The sequence below is a fragment of the Ornithorhynchus anatinus genome, chromosome 5, assembly GCF_004115215.2.
Source record: "Ornithorhynchus anatinus isolate Pmale09 chromosome 5, mOrnAna1.pri.v4, whole genome shotgun sequence".
In the NCBI taxonomy this organism is placed as follows: domain Eukaryota; kingdom Metazoa; phylum Chordata; class Mammalia; order Monotremata; family Ornithorhynchidae; genus Ornithorhynchus; species Ornithorhynchus anatinus.
Genome location: NC_041732.1, coordinates 99662846 through 99689214, shown reverse-complemented (window position 1 = coordinate 99689214; position 26369 = coordinate 99662846). Strand labels below are relative to the sequence as shown.

Genomic DNA, 26369 nt, shown 5'->3' with positions numbered 1-26369 from the left:
GATTGACGGAGGCGAGGAGGGAGGGCGTTCCGGGACCGCGGGAGGACGCGGCCCGGGGGTCGACGGCGGGACGGGCGAGACCGAGGGACAGCGAGGAGGTGGGCGGCGGAGGAGCGGAGCGTGCGGGGTGGGCGGTGGAAGGAGAGAAGGGAGGAGAGGTAGGAAGGGGCAAGGGGATGGAGAGCCTTGAAGCCCAGAGTGAGGAGTTTTTGTTTTGAGCAGAGGTTGATAGGCAACCATTGCAGGTACTAGACTGTAAACTCATTGTGAGCTGGGGATGTGCTCGTTTATTTTTATATTGTACTCTCCCAAACACTTAGCACAGTGCTGTGCTCAGAGTAAGTACTCAGTAAATACAATAGAATGAATGAATGAACAAAGTAATCGGGTTGGACACAGTCCCACGTGGGGCTCACAGTCTCAATCTCTACTTTAGAGATGAGGTCACCGAGGCACAGAGAAGTGAAGTGACTTGCCCAAGGTCACATATCAGACAAGGGGTGGAGTTGAAATTAGAACCCGGGGCCTCCGACTCCCAGGCCCATGTTCTCTCTCCACTAGGCCAACCTGCTTCACACGTGCGGTGGATAGAGCACGGGCCTGGGAGTCAGAAGGTCTTCGGTTCTAATACCGACTCCAACACTTGTCTGCTGTGTGACCTTGGGCAAGTTACTTCACTTCTCTGGGCGTCAGTGACCTCAACTTGAAAATGGGTATTGAAACCGTGAGCCCCACATGGGACAGAGACTGTATCCATCCCGATTTGCTTGTGTCCACCCCAGCACTTGAACGGTGCCTGGCACAATTTAAGCACTTAAATACAGTAATTTTTATTATTTATTCATTATTATTTATGACTATGAGCGGCTTGGGCCAGAGTGGTGCCCATTTGGATGGTGAAAAGGGAAGGGGACCTGGGAAATGGTGTGGAGGAAAAACCAAGATTCGGCAAAAGACTTAATGAGAGGGTTCGAAGTTCATTCTGGGCAGGGAACGTGTCTGCCAACTGTGCGGTACTGTATTCTCTCAAACACTTAGTACTGCGCTCTGCACGTAGTAAGGGTTGTGCCTACCAATTCAACGGTATTATACTCTCCTAACCGCATAGTACAGTGCTCTATTCATGGTAGGTGCTCAATAAATACTATTGATTGATCAATTTGATTGCTAGTCCATAAATCAATCTACTTCCTTCTCAAGCCTTCTAATTTTTGCTAACTTTTCCCTTCAGTAACCCCAACTTTTCCCATCATGGACCCCCCGCCCCCCCTCCCCCGGACCTGGAATCTGTCCAAACCTCCTTCAACCTACTAAAGTGCATATTGCACTTCTGTGATTATGAATCCCTCTGGGTAAAGAAACGATTGGATTATTTTCCCCTCTAATTGGGCCCAGCTGAGGGGGTGGGAGGAGGATGTGTGTGTGTGTTTGTTCAACCAGGTGTGGGTTTGCATATGGTAACTGCTAAGGAGAAAAATCTTTGAATATTTCTATTCGCAGGAACCACTGAGTTTGCCTGGAAACTTCTGTGACTGAAAAAATCGTGACGCAAAAGATTTTTGTAGTACCATGTTACTAACATCCAAGAGAGAAAGGGGCTTAAAGATGACATTTTCCAAGTATTGTTTCACCTACATATATTTACTAGTGAAACCCAAATGCTTGAATTTGAACTTGGTTTCATTATTATTTCCACCTTCTCTGTGACATTCCTTTCCCACTTAGACTGTGAGCTCCTTTTGAGAAATAGAGTGGGTCTTTATTGATTTTATTACAACTGTTTCAGTGCTTAGTACAGTGTTTTACACGGCATAAGGGCTTAGTAGTTATAGTAGTTGTAATAATGATGTAGTAATGATATCACTATTATGATTTTATGTGACGTTAGAATAAAGTTATAATAAAAAAAAGTTATAATAAAATAGCCGTTATAATACAATGAGGGAAGATCAACGGAAGGATTGCTCAGTGAGGCAAAGGTCCCAAAGGAGAGAAAAGAGGATCAGTTCTCACTGGTTGAGTGGAATGAGGATGTGCTTGAAAGGAGGCGGAGAGGAGGTCCTCTGAAGACCTGAAATTTTGTGTTGTTAGAATTCATCTCAGGTTAAGAATGAAGGAAGAGGTGACGACTGTCGTCAGATGTTGTAGAAAGGAGGTGGGGATTGATTGTTCTTTGGAAAGTTTTCGCACGCCTGTGAGTATGTTAGCAATCATGTCTGCTGTGCGACCTTGGACGTCACTTCACTTCTCTGGGCCTCTGTTACGTCACCTGTAAAATGGGGATTAAAAGTGTGAGCCCGATGTGGGACAGAGACTGTGTCCAATCTGACTACCTCGTAACTATCCCAGAGTTTAGAACCATGCTTGGCACATAAGAACCACTTAACAAGTACAATTATTATTATATTATTAATAACCACTTAAGTTGTAAATATCTTCATGTTTTTCTCCCCCATTAGAATGTAAACTGTTTGTAGACAGGGAACATACCATTTCCTTATTTTGTATTTACTAAGCACCTGGTACAGTGAACCCCACCAAGTAGGAGCTCAATAATAACGATAACAATGTTGGTATTTGTTAAGCGCTTACTACGTGCAGAGCACCGTTCTAAGCGCTGGGGTAGACACAGGGGAATCAGGTTGTCCCACAGGAGGCTCACAGTCTAATTCCCATTTTACAGATGAGGGAACTGAAGCACAGAGAAGTGAAGTGACTTGCCCACAGCTGACGAGAGGCAGAGCTGGGATGCGAACCCATGATGTCTGACTCCCAAGCCTGTGCTCTTTACACTGAGCCACATTGCTTCCCATAAAGCTGCTATGTGATCTTGAACAAGTCAACTTCACTGTGCCTCAGTTTCCTTACCTGTTAAACAGGGACTCCATACCAGTTTCCCCTCCTACTTAGACTCTGACCCTGAGGAGAGATAGGACTCTGTCTTATCAGCTTTTCTAACATCTACCCCAGTGCTTGGCACATAGTAATCGCTTAACCATTATGGTTATTATGTTATACAATTACAAGATAATCAGGTCCTACACTAGGCTCACAGTTTAAGTAGGAAGGAGAACGTTTTGCAGGAAAGGGAACTGAGGCACAAAGAACTTATTACTGCAACCAAATTACTATCACTGCTAACTATTGTGGGACCCGGGGGAATCCATCTTCAGTTGGAGAATTTCTTAGAAGGGAAAAGTCAAAGGATAAATGGACCCTACTTCTGATGGAGTCCTGAACCTCGAATGGAGCAGGATCAAGTTGAGAAATGATTACCGACTGAAGCAGGGCAATGGTAACGATCGAGATCTTCCAGCAGAAGATGGATTTCTCAGATTAAATAAGCATTTCAAAATGATTATTCAACAGCACAGGCAACCGTCATACAAAGCAGTAGAGAAGCAGCGTAGTCTCGTGGAAAGAACCAGGGCCTGGGAGTCAGAGAACCCGGGTTCTGATTCCTGGCTCCACCAACCTGCCTGCTGGGTAACCTTGGGCAAGTCTTTTACCTTCTCTGTGCCTCAGTTCTCCCATCTGCAAAATGGGGATTCCATACCTGTCCTCCCTCCTATTTAGACTGTGAGTTCCAAGTTAACCTGTCTTGAATCTACCCAAGCACTTAGGACAGCACTTGACACACAGTAAGTACTTAAAAAATGCCACTAGGATTATTATTACTATTAACAGTAGTAGTATTTATTGAATACTTTTACTAAACAGTTGGAGAGACTATATAATCTAGACTGTAAACCTGTTGTTGGGTGGAGATCGTCTCTATTTTGTTGCTCAATTGTACTTTCCGGGTTTCTGCACGCAGTAAGCGCTCAATAAATACGATCGAGTGAATGAAGTGGGAAGTAGAAACAGTCCCTTTCTCTCGGGGGGGGCTCACAATCGAAGAAAAATGAAGTATATCGATTAATGATCAAAATTTTCTGGATGGACTAAACTGAGATGAAATGTGATTCATTCTTTCTGCCACGGAGGGAGGTATGATAATTGGCATCTTCACATTTCACTACCCACTTTTACCCAGAACCCCTGTTACTAGGCGGGTTTAGATTGGTGTCCCTGTGAAAGCCGGATGAGAGGAGGAAAGCGAGCAGGGAAGTCTTCTATTTATAGGTGTTTCAACTCAGAGTGCCTGCTCACTGTGCTGTGGAAGACTTCCAAGAGGTGGGAGAACAGGAAACAGTTTTAAAGCATCGAGCAGGCTGGGGGAGTGTTATGGGGGAAGAGAGGGATTTTAAAAGGAAACATTTTGATAAGATGGTTTCAGAGTCTTCGGCAAATTTATTTTGGAGCATTATTCTAAGTTCACCAAACCATCCCTGAGCGGCACAAAGGAGGTCAGCACAACTCATTATCCCGGCTAGAAAAGCAAGAAAAGCACAAAGACACCCCCATCCTCTACCAATCGCTCTTCCTTTCTGTGCGGATTTTATTTTAGGAAACACCTCAGGCAGATTTCTTGTCATCTCTGTGCCTCAGTTACTTCGTCTGTAAAAGGGGAATTAAGACCGTTAGTCCCATGTGAGACGCCGACTGTGTCTAACCTTGTATCTACCATAGCTCGTGGCCTAGCGGATCGAGCACGGGCTTAGGAGTCAGAAGGTCGTGGATTCGAATTCTGCCTCTGCCACGACTATGCTGTGTGACGCTGGGCAGGTCGTTTCACTTCTCTGTACCTCGGTTATCTCACCTGTAAAATGGGGATTGACACTGTGAGCCCCATGTGGGACAGGGACTTTGCCCAACCTGATTACCTTGTATCTACCCCAGTGCTTAGAACAGTGCTTGGCACATAGTAAGCAGCGTGGCTCAGTGGAAAGAGCCCGGGCTTGGGAGTCAGAGGTCATGGGTTCAAATCCAGGCTCTGCCACTTGTCAGCTGTGTGACGGTGGGCAAGTCACTTCACTTCGCTGAGCCTCAGTTACCTCCTCTGTAAAATGGGGATTAACTGTGAGCCTCATGTGGGACAACCTGATGACCCTGTATCTATCCCAGCGCTTAGAACAGTGCTCAGCGCTTAACAAATACCAACATTATCATTATTATTATTATTATTAATAAATATGATGATTATTATTATTGCTATTACAGAGTCTGGCATATAACAAGAGCTTAACAAATATCTTCAAAAATGTAGCCCCCTGGGAAATTTTAAAGGGAGTTACATGGCAAGGCCTTTCTCCTAAATGCATTTCCTTATGTTTTGCTTCTGGTTATTTAGAATACTGCCCATGGAAACAGGGACAGAAAAGATTGTCAACTGGAGGTGGTCATCTAGTGGAACGTTCGCCTTGGTGGCGAGAGCTATACCAGAACAAAAATAATTGTGGTATTTGTTGGCCATTTGGTGCCAAAATTTGGGGTGGATACAATACGTGCTTTGAAGTTAACTCCCCGCTCTAGGCTATAAGCCCGGTGTGGGCAGGGATTGTCTCTATTGCTGAATTGTACCGTCCAAGCGCTTGGGACAGTGCTTTGCACACAAGAAAGCGCTCAATAAATGCAATTGAATGAATTATCCCATGCATGCCCCATGTAGAACAGGTTGGACATAGCCCCTGTCTGACGTGGGGCTCACGGTTTTAAAGGGGAGAAAGAACAGGTATTTACATACTTATTTTTTATGGCATTTATTAAGCCCTTACTAAGTGCCAGGCATTCATTCATTCAATCTTATTTATTGAGCATTTACTTTGTGCAGAACGCTCTACTGAGCACCTGGGGAAGTACAATACAACTATAAACGGTGACATTCCCTATCCACGATGAGCTCACGGTCTAGAGTTGGGGAGACAGACGTCAGTGTATAAATAAAATTACAGATATTGACATAAATGCTCTGGGGCTGGGAGGGGGAAAGAGCAAAGGGATCACGTCAGGGTAAAGACACTGCCAAAGCACTGGGGTAGATAGAAGCTACACAGTTCATGTCCCGCATGGGGCCGACAATTTTCAAAACCATTTTACAGATGATCCCCATTTTAGACTGTAAGCTCGTTGAATTGTACTCTCCCAACCACTTAGAACAGTGCTCTGCACACAATAATCTCTCAATAAATACCGCTGATTGATTGATTTTACAATTGAGGAAACCAAGACACAGAAGTTAATAATAATGATGGTATCTGTTGAGAGCTTATATATCGACCACTTTCTAAGCCCTGAAGTAGTTACAAGCTAATCAGGTTGGACACAGTCCCTGTCCCACAGGGGGTTTACGGTAGAGGAACGTGAGGCTGAGAGAAGTGAAGTGACTTGCCCAAGGTCACCTAGCAGACACGTGATGGGGCCGGAATCAGAACCCGGGTCCTTCTGACTCCCAGCCCCATGCTCCATCCTCTAGGCCATGCTACTTCCCAAGTTCCCAAGTTAGAGAAGCAGCGTGGCTCAGTGGAAAGAGCACGGGCTTGGGAGTCAGAGGTCATGGGTCCTAATCTGGGCTCCGCTGTTTGTCAGCTGTGTGAATGACTTTGGGCAAGTCATTTCACTTCCCTGGGCCTCAGTTCCCTCATCTGGAAAATGGGGATAAAGACTGCGAGCCCCACGTGGGACAACCTGATGACCTTCTATCTATCCAGCGCTTAGAACAGTGCTTAGTAAGTGCTTAACAAATACCAAAATTATTATTATTATTAAGTTTAATAACTTATTCAAGTCAAACAGAAGGCAAGCGGTGAAGACTTGTTCTCTTTCCACTAGCTCATGCTTGCTTCTCTGACAGCACTGGTTCAGTCTTTCTTCTGGCCACTTTTCCTGGATCTCTCCCCCCCCCCCACCATTTTTATTTGCAATATTTCCTTTAGTCACATGAAATGCTTAATCTCCCGTGTGTTTCATCTACCTGACTTTGTCGACCAGCGAAGTCCAAAAAGGCGTGGCCTAGCCCTCTAGAAGATTATTACAAAAAATCACCAGAGGGTTTTGAGGTTGACGACAAATCGGTCAGCCCAAAGTATTGACTGAGCACTTAACTGTAAGCAGAGCACCGTATTAAGGCTTGGGAGAGTACAGTGCAGCAATAAACACATTCTCTGCCTACAGGGAACGTACAGTCTCTCTGTCCTGCCTGAAGCAGGGGTAAGGGGGAGTCCACCTGTGGAACCAATGAATGCATGGGGGAGTAGAAAGGAAACTGTGGGAAATGGCTTGTCAATTTTAGAAGCTACAGCAAGGAGGGCAGAGGAGGGTTTTAATGAATCTCCGGGAGGCTGGAAGAGAGCGGGAGGAAGCTGGTGGGCTCACTTGGCTGCCAATGGGGGATGCAGCCTGAGATGACATGACAGATTTACCTCAGTAGTAAAGTCATCTCCACTGTCACGGTGCTGAGGGCCAGGGAGAGTTTGTGTTTCTTTACTTGTGATACTTGAGATCAGAAACTGTGCCCCACCAGCAGTGAGCTGACTTTTTTTTTTTCTTAAATGGTATTTCTTAAGTGCTTACTATGTGCCAGGCACTTTGTTAAGCACTGCAGTAGATACAAAGTAGATACAAGTAGATAGTTTGGAGTAGTGGCTAGAGCTCGGGCCTGGGAGTCACAAGGTCATGGGTTCCAATCTCGGCTCCGCCGCTTGTCTGCTGGGTGACCTTGGGCAAGTTATTTCACATCTCTGGGCCTCAATTACCTCATCTGCAAAATGGGGATTGAGACTGTGAGCCCTGTGTGGGACAGGGACTGTGTCCAAACCAATTTGCTTGAATCCACCCCAGCGCTTAGTACAGTGCCTGATATATAGTAAGCTCTTAACAAATACCATAATTACTATCATTTTTACAAGATAATCAAGTTGGACACAGTCCATGTCCCAAATGGGGTTTCACAGTCTCGATCCCCATTTTACAGATGAGTTTACTGAGGCACAGGAAAGCGGAATGACTTGCCCAAGGTCACACTGTAGATGACAATAATAATAATAATGGCGTTTGTTAAGCGCTTACTATGTGCCAAGCACTATGCTAAGTGCTGGGGTAGATATAAGGTAACAGGGTGTCCCACATGGGGCTCACAGTCTTAATCCACATTTTACAGATGAGGGAACTGAGGCATAGAGAATAATAATAATAATAATAATGGTTGTATTTGTTTAGCGCTTACTATGTGCCAAGCACTGTTCTAAGCACTGGGGTAGATACAAGGTAATCAGGGTGTCCCACGTGGGGCTCAAAGTCATAATCCCCATTTTACAGATGAGGTAACTGAGGCACAGAGAAGTTAATGACTTGCTCAAAGTCACTCAGCTGATAAGTGGCGGAGTTGGGATTAGAATTCATGACCTCTGACTCCCAAGCCCGGGCTCTTGCCATTGAGCCACGCTGGACCGGAGATGAGCCCCAGTTCCTACTGATTCCCAAGCCAATACTCTATCCACTAGGCCACATTGCTGCCTACCAGAAAATCCCCATATTATTTTCTCTCCACTGATTCCCAAAACCCATTTATTGTCTTCATATTTGGGTCTCCAAAAGGCCAAAGTCCACTCATCGACTAACCTGGTTCAAAGAGGGTTTTGTTGAGGCTCCGTCGATGAAGACTCGATCACCCTTTCCCTGGTCTAATGAAGGCACTCTAATGCAATGCTTTTGTAGATCTAATACCCCCAAACTAGGTAATATTTTTTCTTCTCCCTCCCTAAACTGAAAATGTTTTGGGATTTATCCTTCTCATTGATCCTCATATTTTTTTTTTCCATCACAATGTTTGCCCTAGCCACATCGCTATGAAGTAGCCCAATTATATAGGTAGAGAAATTGAGGCACAGAGAAATGAATGGTTAAATCGAGATCAAAATCTTAGGGCGTCCATCATATGTTGAGAAGTAGCATGGTGTCGTGGATAGAGCACAGGCCTGGGAGTCACAGGGTCACGGGTTACAATTCCAGCTCTGCCATGTTTCTGCTGGGTGACCCATGGCAAGTCACTTAACTTCTCTGTGCCTCAGTTACCTCAGGTACAAAATGGGGGTTGAGACTGAGAGGCCCACTTGGGACAAAGGGACTACGTCCATCCTGATTTGCTTGTATCCATCCCAGCACTTAGCACAGTTCCTGGCTGATAATAAGCGCTTAACAAATACCATAATTATTACTATCATTATTATTATTACTATGTGAACCTAGGTACTAGGGTCTAGCACTAATTGGAGCTAAAAAAAAAGATATTATTTCTCCACCTATGGGCTCACAATTTAACATTATATAAATAACTCAGGTCCCATCATACTGACCACACAAAACTTAAATCCATTTATTTATTTTCTAAAACTCTACATCAATCAAGGGTATTTATTGAGCACTTACTGTGTGCAGAGCACTGTACTAAGCACTTGGAGAGTACAATATGAGGCTTGGTAGGCACATCTCCTGCCCACAGAGAGACTGAAGCAGCATGGTTAGTGGAAAGAGCACGGGCCCGGGAGTCAGAGGTTGTGGATTCTAATTCTAGCTCTGCCACATGTCTGCTGTGTGACCTTGGGCAAGTCACTTAACTTCTCCTTGCCTCAGTTACCTCTTCTGTAAAATGGGGATCTAAATAAAATAAATCGCGGTATCTGTCAAGCGCTTACTATGTGCAAAACCCTGTTCTAAGCGCTGGGGGATACAAGGTGATCAGGTTGTCCCATGTGGGGCTCAAAGTTTTAATCTCCATTTGGCAGAGGAGGTAACTGAGGCACAGAGAAGTTAAGTGACTTGCCCAAGGTCACACAGCTGACTAGCAGCCGAGCGGGGATTAGAACCCGTGACCTCTGACTCCCAAGCCCGCGCTCTTTCCACTGAGCCACGCTGAACTGGCTACCCTGTATCTACCCCAGTGCTTAGAACAGTGCTTGGAGCATAATAAGCGCTTAACAAATACCAAAATTATTACTACCGTTATCATTTAAATTGGCAATTAGTAGAGCAAGAGTCAGAGGAGTGAGGGGTGATCTGCCTGGAAGTCAGCGAGGCATTAAAGTAGCATTCCAAAAACAGACCACAGTTCAGTCTCTAATGATACAAGCTGTTTCTCAAGAATGATCTGTTGTGTCAAAAGCTACAGTCCAATAGAGTAAAGAAGTTATCAAGAAATAAGGGAATCTTTTTCAAAAAAAAGCTTCATAAGGAATGAGTGACAAGAAGGTAAAAGAGAATGTGTTCCTGGGCTCCCCAAACATTAAATATTGCAACACAACAAAGAACAATCTTTTTGCGTGCTTATTGTGTGTCCACATTGGCCATTTCAGCCATTTCAGCCACACTTGCACTCTCAGGTGAACCTCACCATTACGGGGGTCTTTGAATATGGAGGATAGAGCTCCCTCTCCCTCTCTATCTTTCTCTCTTCCTCTCTCCCTTTCTCCCAGTCTCTCTCTCTCTCTCTATGAAGGTATGTATGTGAATATATAAATAAATGTGAGAAGTCATTTAAAACTTTGGATTGATATTATTGGTGCTCTGGCACTATTTTTCTTCACCTAATTACTGAATTCCTTCCCCGTGTCTTAGGAGACGTGCGGAAAGTGGTCACGTGGCTACATTGGCCGATGCTAAGTGTTCACTTCTAAGGAGTTGTCAACGAGTCTGCCACAAAGTTAATCAAAAATATTGGACTTGAACCTTTCACTGTCAATAAAATGGTCAGTGGCCTTTAGTAGAGAGATTCAACTTCCGCCACATTCTAGCCTCACCCTAGCCTTCCCGGAGATTATGTTTTAAACCATCTTTTTTGATTTTTAGATTGCTAAGCTTGCCTGATTTACCTTTCCCACTTCTGGCTGATGGGTAGGGGCAAACAGCTCGATATTCAAATGGGGAAGAGTGAACTACTTGGAAATTTTGAATCATCAGCTGATAATATAGTGTACTGTTGGGACTGTCCCCATCAATCAGTCGATCAGGTAGTATTCACTGAGAGCTTACTCTGTGCCTAGCACTGTTCTAAGTGCTTGGAAGACTTCACTAGAGGTAGTAGACACATTCCCTACCTAGAGGAGCTTACTGTCTGACTGGCAAGGGAAACACTACAATTAATTAGCAGGAGGTAATACAGGTGAAAGATCCTTTATTGAGAAAATTGAAACCATGAGGCGGGATCTCCCTAAAACCTCTCCTGCTCCTCTCCAGTCCCTCCATCCTCCTCCCCCTTTTTTAGCTCTCACATCTTTCCCAGCAGTATCTCAAGGGATTTTCCATCTTCTCTCAAAATCTACCTTCTCCACCTGTGCTTCTGCACCTTTGCACATTATCAAAGTGTTTCCTTCCCCTCCCTCAACTCCAGGGCTTCCTCCAGGTATCCACTCATGTCCCACCTACCATTCCTCTCCAAACTTTTTGAATGAGTTGTCTACACCCATTGCCTCCACTTCTTCTCCTCCAATCCTATCCCTGACCCCTTCCATTCTGGTTCTTGTTCCCTTCACTCCAAGGAAAGTATCCTCTCAGAGGTCACCAAAGAACCCCTTCTTGACATATCCAACAGCCTTTATTCCATCTTAATCCTCCTAGATCTCCCTGCTGTTTTTGACACTGTTGACTACCCCCTTAACCTGGAAACATCATCCAACCTTGGCTTCACTGACAATGTCCTCTCCTGGTTCTCCTTCTCTCTCTCTGGCTGCTCATTCGCAGTCTCTTTCATGGACTCCTCCTCTGCCTCCCATCTTCTAATAGTTAGAGTTCCTCAGGGATCAGTTCTGGGTCCCCTTCTATTCTCCATCTATACCAACTCCCTTGGAGAACTCCTTCCCTCCTATGGCTTCAACCCCAAATCCATATCTCCAGGCCTGACCTTCCTCCTCTGCCATCTCGTATTTCCTCCTGCCTTCAGAGCATTTCAAACTTAATATGTCCAAAACAAAACGCCTCATCTTCCCACCCACACCTCATTCTCCCTGACTTTGCCTTCACTGTAGACAGCACCACTATCCTCCCTGCCCAACAAGTCTGTAACCTTGGAATTACCCTTGCCTCTTCTCTTTTATTCAACCCACACAGTCAATCTGTCACCAAATCCTATCAGTTCTACCTTCACAACATTGCTAAAACCCACCCTCTGCTTTCCACCCAAACTGCTACTATGTTGATCTAGGCATTTATCCTATCCCGTCTTAATTACTTCAGCAGCCTATGTGCTGACCTCCCAGCCTCCTGTCCATACTCCAGTCTATACTTCACTCAGCTGCCTGGATCATTTTTCTAAAAAAAATATTCTATGTTTCCCCACTCCTTAAGAACCTCCATTGATTGCCCATCCTCCTCCACATCAGATGGAAACTACTTACCAATGGCTTCAAAGCCACTTCAATCACCTTCCACCTTCCTATCTTACCCCACGGATTTCCTACTACATACTAGCTTGCTCACTTTGTTCCTTTAATTCCAACTTAATGCCAACCGATTCCTGTTCCTCAGTCTTGTCTATCCGGCCCCCGATTCTTTGCCGACGTCCCGCCTCTGGTCTGGACCTCCTTTCCCCTTCATATGCGACGGACAATCACTCTCTCCCCATTTTCAGAGTCTTGTTAACATCACTTCTCCTCCAGGAGGCCCTTCCCAGTGAAACTCTCATTTCCCCTCCTCGCTCTCCATTGTGTCATCCTTGCACTTGGATTTGAACCCTTTAAACACCTGGTATTCAGTCATTCAGTTCATTCACTCATATTTGTCAAGTGCTTACTGTGTGCAGAGCACTGTACTGAGCACTTGGGATAATACAACAGAGCAATAAAGAGTAACAATCCCTGCCCACGACGATTTCATAGTCTGGGTCGGAGGGGGAGACAGACGTCAGTACAGATAAACAGACATCAATATAAATAAATAAAATGACAGATATATACATAAGGGCTGTGGGGCTGGGAGGCAGGGGGAGAGCAAAGGGAGCAAGTCAGGGCGATGCAGAAGGGAGTGGGAGATGAGGAAAAGCGGGGTGTAGTCTGGCAGGTCTCTAGGAGGAGATATGACTTCAGTAAGGCTTTGAAGTAGGGGGAGAGTCATTGTCTGGCAGATTTGAGAAGGGAGGGAGTTCCAGGCCAGAGGCAGAATGTGGGCCAGGGGCCGGCTGTGAGAAAGGTGAGATGGAGGCACAGGGAGGTTAGTGACACCAGAGGAGCGATGTGTGCGGGCTGGGCTGTAGAAGAAGAGAAGCGAGGTGAAGCAGGAGGGGGCGAGGTGGTGGACTGCTTTAAAACCAATGGTGAGGATTCACCCCACCGTCAGTTCCACAGCACCTATGTAAATATCTGTCATTCATTTTGATGTCTGCCTCCCCCTCTAGACTGCAAGCTCTTCGTGGGCAGGGAACATGACTACCAACTCTGCACAGTTCTATTCTCCCAAATATTTAGTAAAGCTGTCTGCACACAGGAAGCGCTCAATAACATTGATTCACTGATGTGTCAAAAGGAGAAGTAGCATGGCCTAGTGGACAGAGCACAGGCTTGGGAGTCAGAAGGACTTGGGTTCTTATCCCGCCTTTGCCACTTGTCTGTTGTGTGACCTTGAGCAATTCACTTCACTTCTCTATGCCTCGGGTACCTCATCTGTAAAATGGGGATTAAGATTGGGAACCTCATGTGGGACAGAGACTGGACAGCCAATCTGATTTGCTCGTATACAACGTAGCACTAAGTACAGCGCCTTAACAAATATGTCTATTATTATTATATTATCTGGGGGAGCCGTGAAGTGCATAAGGGTAATTGTACTTTAGGAATGTAAGAAAAGGCAGAAATATTCTATGATCCATTTTTGAAAAGGGATATGTTCTGTTTGAAACGAGACTGGGAATATCAAAAGACACTTCATTAATAGCCATTTTGCAATACAGACAAATGATTGACTGTATTACTTTACTGGTCTCTATTTTCACAAGAAGGAAACACGTCTCCTGGGCATTCATCACTCAATCAATCAATCATTCAATGTTATTTATTGAGCGCTTACTGTATGCAGATCACTGTACTAAGCGCTTGGGAGAGTACGATATAACAATGTTGGTAGACACGCTCCCTGCCCAAAATAAGCTTACAGTCTAGTTGGGATTTTGAATTTTATCACTGATCTGTGGTCAATGCAGAATACATCCCCACTCCTTCTTTCATGCAGTGAAGGTCAATTAGAGTCAGAGAACCCACAATCGGGAATCAGGACCACTTAGAAGACATTTGACTGAGTTTTTTGGCCTCCTTTGGATTGGTACCCAAAGAAAAAACTATTTATTTGTTGAGAACTGCCAGCTGGGCTTTTCCACTGAATTTCCCTAAGTTCCCAAATCACTCAGGGACTCCTACTTTTTAGGAATGCTCCTCCAAGAGGCCTTCCCGGATTAAGCCCCCCTTTCCTCTTCTCCCACTCCCTTCTGTGCCCTCCTGACTGGCTCCCTTTATTCATCCCCCCCCCCCCCCGCCCCGGCCCCATAGCACTTATGTACATAGCTGTCATTTATTTATTTCTGTTAATGTCTCTCTCCCCCTCTAGACTGCAAGCTCAGTGTGGGCAGGGATTGTGTGAGATACATTGTTATATTGTACTCTCCCAAGCGCTTAATACACTGCTCTGTACACAGTAAGTGCCCAAGAAATATGACTGACTGACTGATGAACTCTACTGAGTGGACAGCAGTATGGACAATTTCATCAGAGGCTCAACCTAACTCACCTGTGACTGGGAATCTACGGAGCAGTCATCTTACCATTGCAGAAGGGAAAACGAAAAGACATTGTTCCCAGGTGTTCACGTGTCCGTGGCGGAGGATGATCACACTTTAAAATACAGGTGAAACCGTAATAAAAGATTTGGGTTAAGAACGAGAACCTCTTATAGTGGGAGAAAACACTGACTATGTTCAGTGATCAGGCTACAGATAAGGAAAAGAGATGCAAGGATATAGCTGCAGTAACTGCTTACAACCTTATTATAAGAGGTGCCTTCCTAATTCCTTAATTTGAATAACAAACCAGGAACTGAATGATTGCTTCATGAGAATGATAAAAGACCTATAAAGACCTACCCATAAAAGACCAGGGATCTTTCCCTAAATATATTGGAATGAGAGGGGAATAATGATAAAAAAAATCCCCACTCCCCTCATTACGAACACACACAAGGAAAGTTCTATAAATTGAACAAAGCTTTAACAGATAAGACCAGAAAGACTGATTTTTCCACTTTTCTACACCCAGCTGTAGTGCTCATGTTTTAGCTTAAAACTCCAGGGTGGCAATCTTTAGCTATGGAGTCTTCATTATTACCCACATTTTTCTCATTTTATGACCGCATCCAAGATTCATCCAACTCACTTGCCAGGAGAGCGGTGTTGACGCGAGTGAGTAGATGAGCATATCTTTCCACCCGATTGTTGAGTTTTAAAACGTAGCCAAGAACTATCGGACTAGTTCATTTCTCTCACAGAGATAACCAACGCTATCACATACCTTTTGAGTGAATTGGTATTTTTCATTCATCCATCCAATCATATATATTGAGTGCTTACTGTGTGCAGAGCACTGTAAAAACCACTTGGGAGTAAACAAGAGAACAATACACGGTCACATTCCCTTCCCTCAGTGAGCTTACGGTCTAGAGGTGGGGGCGGGGAGACGGGGAGGAGGGTTGTGTTACAGTCTACAGAGGGATTTCAAATTACCCTAAAACAAAGCAAAAACAAAGTACCTGCCCCCCAAACAGAGACTTTCCCACTCATAAACACAAAAAGAACGATAACAACACATCTGCATTAACCAGTAAAGCCCGAGTTCATATTTGTACTAAATGTCTCATCAGAAATCACTATTCTTTGTTGTGAGATAAACCTAAACATGAACAAGCTGCAATCCTCAACCCTGTAAGAAATTATAATAATAAAAAAACCAATATTCTACAAAGGGTTATAAAACAGTCTGATTCCTGTCCTGAAGAAAAAAACAACCGGTCACATTTTTATTGCAGCACAGATATCTTCAAATAGCACTTCCATTGTTCATCTGTGTCAAATATTATTAAAAAGTCCCTGTGGAGATAATGGTTTGAAGCAACCCTAATGTCCCGATTTGTTTTTTGGGTTGTTTTTTGTTTTGTTTTTTTTGCCATCTGTACCCAAAGTAAGTTGCGATCTACTTTATCTGAGATTAGCTCACTCGATCCAACAGATATACGCTTGCCACAGAGCAACTCAAAAAACACACACAGTCCCACACTCCAAATAACAAAGAGTAGAGCCCAGACCTGATAATTTCTTCTAGTTCTTGAACCTTGCACACAAAGCGAAGAAAACCTCTCAGCCTCAAAGAGGTCGGTCATTTTCCTCTCCTAGTTTATCAATCTATCAATCAATCATATTTATTGAGCACTCACTATGTGCAGAGCACTGTACTAAGTGCTTGGGAGAATACAACAGTATTAGCAGACAAGTTCCCTGCCCAAAACGAACATCCCTTATGCTCTCGCTACAGTCCTACCTGACAGCAATGGTTTTCTTTTCCCTGTTTCTCCTGGAGATGAGCATAAAAAAAAAATCCATGGATTTTTTTTTTAGATTAGAAGTTGGAGAGCTAAAAATCTTATGACTTGATATTACAGTTGCTGGAGGCTTAGAATTTATATAAAGAAACTCAAAGAAACAAGAATCTTGCTCTTTTCAGTAAAAACAAATTCATTAAAAATAGCCTTTCCTCTTCTGATTCTCTATTTACCTTTATTCCATGATAATTACTTACCCTGAGATGTGCCATAAATGCTTTATTCCAAATGTACAAAAGCCAGCCACATCTCAGCTGAGAATTAAACAGTTTTAATGTCTTCAAATCCATGTCCCTGTTCCAAACCCTGCCACAGTCACTGGCAGTGATACAATAGTTCTGAACAACAGACATCTGAATCTTGACATTTAAAAATAACAATATTGGTAGAAAAGAGATGGCTTTTTTTATTAACTGCAAGCAGATTGTGAGTGAGCACACATTGCTAATTGCATATGTTAATCGGAACATGCAATGATTTCAGCCTTGCAATATTAGGTTTCTGAATGAGTTCCATATAGAGAATTCTCTCTTGATTTCAGATTATTTTCTGTACTCACACGTTAAAGGTCCTTAAGAGAATGAGTGAGAAATGTAGCTATTAAATAGCTTCAAGATTAGAAGAAGTTCCGAAGCATAAAATCATATTGACTCATGTTCCAATTCAAGCGCATGTTGAACTCGATTTACATTCAGGACTGAGTCAGTTCAATAGCCAGTGATTTGGTTATTAATCCGAGATGGCTCACATTCCTCCCCAAACATCTTTTAAGCGGTCAAAGTATTAAAAATAGCCTCAACATGAAAAACCCCAACTGAAAACCGAGTGTCAAGTTCTCGATCAGAGGCAAAGGTATTCTGTAGAGCTTGTTCTGTTTTTGTCTGGTGCCCGTAAAATCCAATCCAAAAATAAAAATCTCCCTCCATCACAACAGAATCAGTATACAGAATCCCTGACTTCAAGTAATTTCCAATCTAGCTGGGAAGGCAGACCATAAAATGAATTCAAACCAGGAGGATGGGATAGAGAACAGGAAGCAATTTTCCTACGGAAAACTAGGCTTCATTTATCATCATCATTTGCTTATCGCTTTATTTTTCTGTAACCAATTCAGGGCACTGACTGATGCTTAGCTGTATTTTCCAAAAAGTCCGATTTGGTTTCATATCAATAAGAGGTCCAGTGACCATAAACCCGCAGCGATCCTGAAGACTCCAAGACCTCCTTCCCGTTGCCCTGTCCAGAAACTGAAATTTACCACTCCGAAAGAAACCCATCTAATCCCAATCTGATTTGCACACGGGAAGAAAACCTCCAAACCTAATGCAAACTTCATTCAATCCTTGCCTAATTTCCCATCAGGTTGCCAGAATTAGCAAAGCGCTAAAACAAACCCAACCGAACAAACGCTTCCAGCATTCCATCATCCCCCCCCCCCGACCCACCGCCTCGTGCCGTCTTATTTTCCCTCTCCGTCTCGGTCGCTCCGCTCCCTCGGGGTCGCCGTCGGACCACCCGGGAGAGGGGAACCGCAGCCACGGCCGCGAGACGGCCGCGACCGTACCGTACCGTACCTGAAGGTACTGGAAGGAACGTCCCTGTTGACAGGAATCGGACTTCACCAAGGCCTGCTCCACGTTGACCGGGGCTTTCTGGTAGACTTCCCGGGCTCTGCTCACCGTCAGGGTGGAAGACCACGAGCTCTTCTTCAGGAGCGGGGCCTCTAAGGTGACGGGCAGGTTGGCGCAGGTGGAGCACTTGACGTCGTTATTGCTCCTGGAGGCCTTGACCGCCTGCTCGCCGATGGTGTTGTAGGCCTCCACGAAGTACTGCGAGGCGGAGCGGTCCGGACAGCGGCCTATGGTCATCACCCCGGACGGGGCGTGGTAGATGCAGACGTCGCCGTCCAGGTTGTCGTCGGAGCTCCACCAGCCCGCGGCGTCGGAGCGGGCCTTGACCTCCGACCTCCGCTCCTTGCTCTTGCCCCGCTTGCCGTACCTGGCGGTCTGCGAGCCCTCGGGGCTGGCCTTGCCCCCGTTGACGCTCCCCTTGGAGGGGCCCTCGAGGGAGTGGGACTTGGTGAAGAGCTTCTGGACCGAGTGGACCAGGTGGCGGATGCGTCCGGGGCTGTCGCTGCGGTGCTCCAGGGCGGCGCGCTTGTACTGGAGCGTGTGGAAGCCATCGCGGCCTAGGGGCAGCTGCCTCTCGAACTGGTCCAGCAGGTTGGAGGGGAGGCGGTTGGCCTTGCCGGCCGGGGGGCGGGGGGCTAGGGCGCACTCGGCCTTGAGCTCCTGGTGGGAGTTGTAGTGCCGCCGGGGGAACGTGCTGCTGACCAGCGGGTCGCCGAAGGGCAGCACGCACTCGGCTTGGAAAGAGTTCCTCTGCGTGTAGTACGGGTGGTCTGCGGGGTGGGGGTCGGCCGGGTTCAGCAGGTAGGACTTCCTGTCGGAGTGGTGGGACAGAGAGTCGCAGGCGGGGTCGCAGGCGACCCCGGGGTGGTGATGGTGATGGTGGCGGCTGCCCGATAAGCCTTTCATAGCGGATCTGGGGAGGAGGGAGGGCCGGGGCCGTCTAGTGCGTGGGGTAGAGACGTCCAGAAGGCTCCCCCGGACGGGCCTAGGAGGACGAAGAAAGACAGAAGGCGTGAAGTAGGACTTTTCTAGAGCATAATGAAGCCCCGCCCATTCTTCCCCCTGCCTGACGGTCGGGTCGGATGAGGACGGGACTCACGGGGTGGAAACTGAGGCACGGAGAAGTGAAGCGACTGCCCCGGGTCACTCAGCGGGCGAGGGGCAAAGTTGGGATCAGAACACAGGTCCTTTGACCTCCGGGCCCGCGCTCTCTCCATCAGGCCACGTCGCGTAGGTGACACGGGAGGGAGGGGAAATAGGGGGAGGAGAAGAGGGAAGGCTTCCCGGATAATAATGACAACGTTGGCATTTGTTAAGCGCTTACTACGTGCAGAGCACTGTTCTAAGCGCTGGGGGGATATATCTCCTACTAAGATAAAATTACTAATGGCAAAAGAGGGAAGGGGGAGCTTCACAGAGGCAGGGAAGGGGCGGAAGAACGTGCCTCCTGGCAGACAACTGTCTGCTCCAACTGATATTCGACGGGGCCGAAATGGCCAAGCAATCAGTGATTTTTACTGAGCGCTTACTGTGGGTGCGGAACACTGTACTGGGCACTTAAGGCTGGTCATTTTTTCAGCCCACTGATGCTGGAACTTGATATCCAAAAGAGGGGACGGACATGACGTGCTGTAAGCCCGGTGTGGGCAGGGATCGTCTCTCTTCACGGCTGAATTGTGCTTTCCAGTCGCTTGGTACAGTGCTCTGCACACAGTAAGTGCTCAATAAATACAACTGAATGAATGGGAAGCCTGGTTGATTGGCTCCAAAATGGTTGAAATCCCCCGCGGTCTATTAAACGTTGGGATTCGTCGAGGGCTTAATGTGCGGAGCGCTGTACCGACAGCTTTTTTTAAACGGCTATTGTTCAGCGCTCACTAAGTGCCAAGCGCCGTACTAAGCACCGGGGTAGATAGGAGCTAATCCCACGTGGGGCTCACAGTCTTAATCCCCCATTTACAAATGGGGGAACTGAGGGATAGAGAAGTCAAACGACTGGCCCAAGGCCACAGAGCAGACAAGTGGCGGAATAGGGATTGGAACCCAGGTCCGCCGAATAATAATGTTGGTATTCGTTAAGCGCTTACTATGTGCAGAGCACTGTTCTAAGCGCTGGGGGAGATACAGGGTCATCAGGTTGTCCCACCTGAGGCTCACAGTCTTAATCCCCATTTTGCAGATGAGGTCACTGAGGCACAGAGAAGTTGAGTGACTCGCCCACAGTCACACAGCTGACAAGAGGCAGAGCCGGGATTCGAACCCGTGACCGCTGACTCCCAAGCCCGGGCTCTTTCCACTGAGGCACGCTGCTTCTCTTTGAATCCCAGCCTTGGACTCTTACCCATTAGGCCACACTGCCTGTGCTTGGGAAGGTACAGTGTAACAGAATTGGTAGACATGATCCATTTCATTCTTGATCGAATGTTCGACTCTCGACACATCAGTGAAATCAGAGACCCTCGCAATCGAAGGGTTTCCCCCTGCAAAACCTCAACCATGATTACCCTTTTTTTTATGGTACTTGCAAAGCGCTTAATATGTGTCAAACACTATTCTAAGCTCTGGGGTTGGTATCAATCAACCGGTCAATCAGTAATTGGGACAGACACAGTCCCTGTCCCGCACAGGGCTCACAGTCTAAGTAGGAGGGAGAACAAGTAATTAATCCACATTTTACAGTTGAGGAAACGGAGGCACAGAGACTAGCAATAATGATTACGGTATCTGTTAATCACTCACTACGTGCCAAGAACTGTTCGAAGCCCTGGGGTAGATAACGAGGTGATGAGGTTGTCTCACGTGGGGGTCACGGTCAACCTCCCATTTTATAGATGAGGTAACTGAGGCACAAACACTAATGATAATAATAATGATTATGGTATCTTTTAAGCGCTTACCATGTGCCAAGCACTGTTCTCAACGCTGGGGGAGATACAAGGTTATCAGGATGTCCCATGTGGGGTTCACAGTCTTAATCCCCACTTTATAGATTTTACAGATGCGGTAACTGAGGCACAGAGTAGTTAAGTGATTCTTGATTCTATTTATTTGCTATTGTTTTAATGAGACGTCCTTCCCCTCGACTCTATTTATCGCCATCGTTCTCGTCCGTCCGTCTCCCCCGATTAGACCGTAAGCCCGTCAGAGGGCAGGGACCGTCTCTATCTGTTACCGACTTGTACATTCCAAGCGCTTAGTACAGCGCTCTGCGCACAGTAAGCGTTCGATAAATACTACTGAATGAATGAATGAAGTGGCTTGCATAAGGTCACACAGTAGACAAACAGCGGAGCCAGGATTAGAACCCACGTCCTCGGACGCCCAAACCTGCGCTCTTGCCACTAAGGCACGCCGCTCCTCTGAGAAGTTATGTGACTTGCCCAAGGTTCCACAGCAAGCAATTGGCAGAGCCAGAACCCGGGTCTTCCGACGTCGTTCCGGGCAGGGAACACGGCTGCTAATTCTGCTGTATTGTACTCTCCCAACCACTTAGTACAGTGCTCTGCACATTGTAAGTGCTCAATCAATGCCAAAGATTGGAAAGAGCACGGGCTTTGGAGTCAGGGGGTCATGGGTTCGAATCCCAGCTCTGCCACGCGTCAGCTGTGTGACCGTGGGCGAGTCACTTCACTTCTCGGTGCCTCAGTTACCTCATCTGTAAAATGGGGATTAAGACCGTGAGCCCCACGTGGGACAACCTGATTCCCCTGTGTCTACCCCAGCGCTTAGAACAGTGCTCGGCACATAGTAAGCGCTTAACAGATACCAACATTATTATTATTAGAGCACTGTTATCCGACACGTGGCAGAGCCGGGATTCGAACCCATGACCTCTGACTCCCAAGCCCGGGCTCTTTCCACTGAGCCACGCTGCTTGGAGGAGACATGTGGTCACTAGCACTTTGTACGGTGGTCTGTGAGAGACAGTTGATAGACGTGGGTTCTGACCCCGGCTCCACCACTTGTCTGTTGGGTGACCTCGGGCAAGTCACGTCACTTCTCTGTGCCTCGGTTAGCTCATCTGTAAAATGGGGATTAAGACGGTGAGCCTCTCGTGGGACAACCTGATCACCTTGGATCTACCCCAGCTCTTAGAATACTGCTTAGCCCATGATAAGCGCTTAACGAATGCCATTATAATTATTATTATTATTACCCGATCCCTACCCTCAAGGAGATTACAATTTCATGGGGGAGACAGATGTTAAAATAAATTTCAGATATGAGAAGCAGCAGAGTATACATATTTAGCATGGCCCAGTGGAACGAACATGGGCTTGGGAGTCAGAGGCCACAGGTTCGAATCCCAGCTCTGCCACTAGTCAGCTGTGTGACTGTGGGCGAGTCACTTCACTTCTCTGTCCCTCAGTTCCCTCATCTGTAAAATGGGGATTAGGACTGTGAGCCCCACGTGGGACAACCTGATTACCCTGTATCTCCCCCCGCGCTTAGAACAGTGCTCTGCACATAGTAAGCGCTTAACAAATAGCAACATTATTGTATTTGTACATAAGCACTGCGGGCCCATCAGCATCGAAGTGCTCAAGGGGTACAGACCTACGAGGAGAGGTAACACAAAAGGGAGGGTGAATAGGGTGGGGAAAAGAGAGGTTTTGTACGGTTTCATTCTTATATCCACGGTGATATCGGGGATGGTAAATTCACTGCGGGCAGGGAACGTACCGACCAACTAACTCTGTTACACTGTACTCCTCGTGGGCTTAGTACAGTGCTCTGCACACGGTGAGCACTCGGGAAATACCACTGATCGATAGCTCGATCGTACATAATCCGTTGCTTACAACGATACTGTACAACAGAGAAAATTACATAAGTTAGACGTGTGGAGTTCATAGTCTCAATAGGGAAATCCATGTGAATAAGGTGTAAAGGCATCAGATGGCTACACGCAGTAATAAATACTAAGCATGATTATTTATTATCACTATTATTGTGGCACTCATTAAGTACTCGTTACGTGTCAAGCACTGAACTACCCTCTGAGGTCGATACAGAGTGATTCGAATCCTGGGCTGACCCTCCAAGGAAGAGGGAGAAGAAGTATTGGACTCCCATTTCACAGAGGAGAAAACAGAGGCAAAGAGAAGTGAAACGACTGGCCCGATTTCACCCAGCAGGCAAGTGGTAGAACCAGGATGAGAATCCAAGTCTTCTGACTCCCAGGCTTGTGCTTTCTCATTATGCCACAGGTAGTAACAAAGAATGAGTAGTAAATACCGCTTTAAATGAACATATAAACATTTATCTGTTCATTTTATTCAAAGTTGCCTCATCCACGGGCAGGGGTATATACGAGGGACTGGAAAATGGAGCTTACTATCTAGTTTGGGAGACTGACATTAAAATAAACCACAGGTAAGGATAAGGATATAATAAGGCTCTCCGTCCCCTTGCCCCCTCCTACCTCTCCTCCCTTCTCTCTTTCCACCGCCCACCCCTCACGCTCCGCTCCTCCGCCGCCCGCCTCCTCGCCGTCCCTCGGTCTCGCCCGTCCCGCCGTCGACCCCCGGGCCGCGTCCTCCCGCGGTGCCGGAAGGCCCTCCCTCCTCACCTCCGCCAGACTCATTCTCTCCCCCTCTTCAAAGCCCTACTTAGAGCTCACCTCCTCCGAGAGGCCTTCCCACGCTGAGCTCCCCTTCTCCCTCTACTCCCTTTACCATCGCCCCCCTTCACCTCTCCGCAGCTAAACCCTCTTTTCTCCCCATTTCCCTCTGCTCCCGCCCCTCTCCCTTCCCATCCCCTCAGCACCGTACTCGTCCGCTCAACTGTACATATCTTCATTACTCTATTTATTTTGTTAATGAGATGTACATCGCCTCGATCCTATTTATTTGCTCTCGCTTTAATGAGATGTTCATCCCCTCGATTCTATTTATTGCTGTCGTTCTCGTCTGCCCGTCTCCCCCGATTAGACCGTAAGCCCCTCAGAGGGCAGGGACCTTCTCTATCTGTTACCGATTTGTACCTTCCAAGCGCTTAGTCCAGTGCTCTGCACATAGTAAGCGCTCAATGAATACTACTGAATGAACTGAATGAATGGTATCCGTTAAGCACTTACTATATGTCTATCTCTGTTCGCGGCGCCGGGGTAGATGCAAGCTAATCAGGTTGGACATGGTCCCTATCCACATGGGCTCACAGTCTTAATGTCCATTTGACAGAGGAGGTAACCGAGGCACAGAGAAGTTAAGTGACTTGCCCGAGGTCACACAGCAGGTAAGTGGCTGAGCCAAGATTAGAACTCATGACCTTCTGACTGAGGCCCATGCTCTATCCGCTACCGCACGCTGCTTCTCATTTAAGTCCTGTGAGAGTAGAGGTAGGAGACTCTAAGCTCACTGTGAGGAGGGAATATGCTTGGTTATTGCTGTATTCTCCCAAGCACTTAATACAGTGCTCTGCACAGAGTAAGCGCTCAATAGATACGCTCGAAAGAAAGTGTATCAAAGTGCTTAGGGGGTATTTATGGACCCAAATGCAAGGATGAAGCCAAAGGTGGGGAGAAGAGGGTTGGGAGTTGAGAGGTTAGTCAGACAAGGCTTCTGGAGGGAGAGATGATTTGTGTTGGACTTTGAAGATGAGAAACCCCTTGTGGGAAGGGAACTGAGAAGCAGCGTGGCTCAGCGGAAAGAGCCCGGGCTTCGGAGTCAGAGGTCATGGGTTCGACTCCCGGCTCTGCCACTTGTCGGCTGGGTGACTGTGGGCAAGTCACTTAACCTCTCTGTGCCCCAGTTCCCTCATCTGTAAAATGGGGATGAAAAGTGTGTGAGCCCCACGTGGGACAACCTGATTACCCTGTATCCCCCCCAGAGCTCAGAACAGCGCTCGGCGCCTAGGAGGAGCTTAACAAATACCGACATTATTATTATTATTCTCTGTGCCTCGGTTCCCTCATCTGTAAAATGGGGATTAAGACTGTGAGCCTCACGTGGGACAACCTGTTTACCCTGTATCTTCCCCAGCGCTTAGAAGAGTGCTCTGCACGTAGGAAGCGCTTAACAAATGCCAACATTATTATTATTATTATGATGTGTCTGCTTATTGTTCTACTGTACCTTCCCAAGTACTTAATAAAGTATTCTGCACAGAATAAGTGTTTAATAAATATAATTAAATGAAAGAATGGATGAGTCCGTTGGATATTAAGTGGGAGGGTGTTCCAGGCGGGAAGGGACATGAGCAAGGGCTCAACAATGAGAGGGATGAGATTGAGACACAGCAATTAAGTTGGTGTTAGAAGAGTCAAGTATGGTGGGTGGTTTGTAATGGGGGAGGAATAGTTTGGTAATAACAGTAATAATGATGATGGTATTTGTTAAGCCCTTACTATGTGCCAAGCACTGTTCTAAGCACTGGGGGAGATACAAGGTTATCAGGTTGTCCCACATGGGGCTCACAGTCTTAATCCCCATTGTACAGATGAGGTAACTGAGGCACAGAGAAGTTAAGTGAGTTGCCCAACATCACACAGCTGGTAGGAGGGCAAGAATCGATTGAGGGTCTTAAAACAGGGGCAGAGATTTTGCTTGATACAGAGATGGATGGGCAACCACTGGAGGGTTTTGAGGAATAAGGAGGCACGCAAAGAACAATCTGTTTTTGAATAGTAATATAGGTAGCGGAATAAAACGCAAGAGAAGCAGAAGTAGTGTGGCTCAGTGGAAAGAGCCCGGGTTTGGGAGTCAGAGGTCATGGGTTCTAATCCCCGCTCTGCCGCCTGTCAGCCGTGTGACTGTGGGCAAGTCATTACACTTCTCTGGGCCTCAGTTACCTCATCTGTAAAATGGGGATCGAGGCTGTGAGCCTGATGTGGGACAACCCCGTATCAACCCCGGCGCTTAGATGGGTGCTCTGCACATAGTAAGCGCTGAACAAACACCAACATTATTAAAACACGGATCAGAGAGAAGAGAGGCTGAAGGCAGGGAGGTCGAGAGAGCGATCGATGCCGGAGTCAGATGGGGCTACGGCGAATGATTGGACCAGCGTGGGAGCCGTTGGGATGGAGAGGAAAAGGATTATAGAGGCAAGCGTAGATAGAACCGACGGGATCTGGTGGTCCATTGAAAATGCGGGAAGAATGAGCGAGATGAATTAAGGCTGAGACAGGGAGGATGGTGAGATCGTCTACAGCGATGAAAAGTCAGTGGGAGGAGAGGGTTTGGGTGGGAAGTCGAGAAGCTCTGCTTTGGACACGTTAAATCCGAGGTGTCG

At 46.6% G+C, this 26369-nt stretch overlaps 1 protein-coding gene across 3 annotated transcripts in view; it reads right to left on the bottom strand.

The window, feature by feature from the left end:
• Positions 1-26369, bottom strand: part of DLGAP1 (DLG associated protein 1) — a 978335-nt gene that overhangs the window by 369148 nt on the left and 582818 nt on the right. For 2 of the 3 annotated variants that reach the window (XM_029066588.2, XM_029066589.2), the window contains exon 4: positions 18078-19119. In XM_029066588.2, the coding sequence (XP_028922421.1) occupies positions 18078-19040 (963 nt within the window). In that variant the 5' untranslated portion in view covers positions 19041-19119. Of the gene's footprint in view, positions 1-16209; positions 16337-18077; positions 19120-26369 lie in introns of those variants that run through there. The other variant, XM_029066592.2, reaches the window with a different exon arrangement.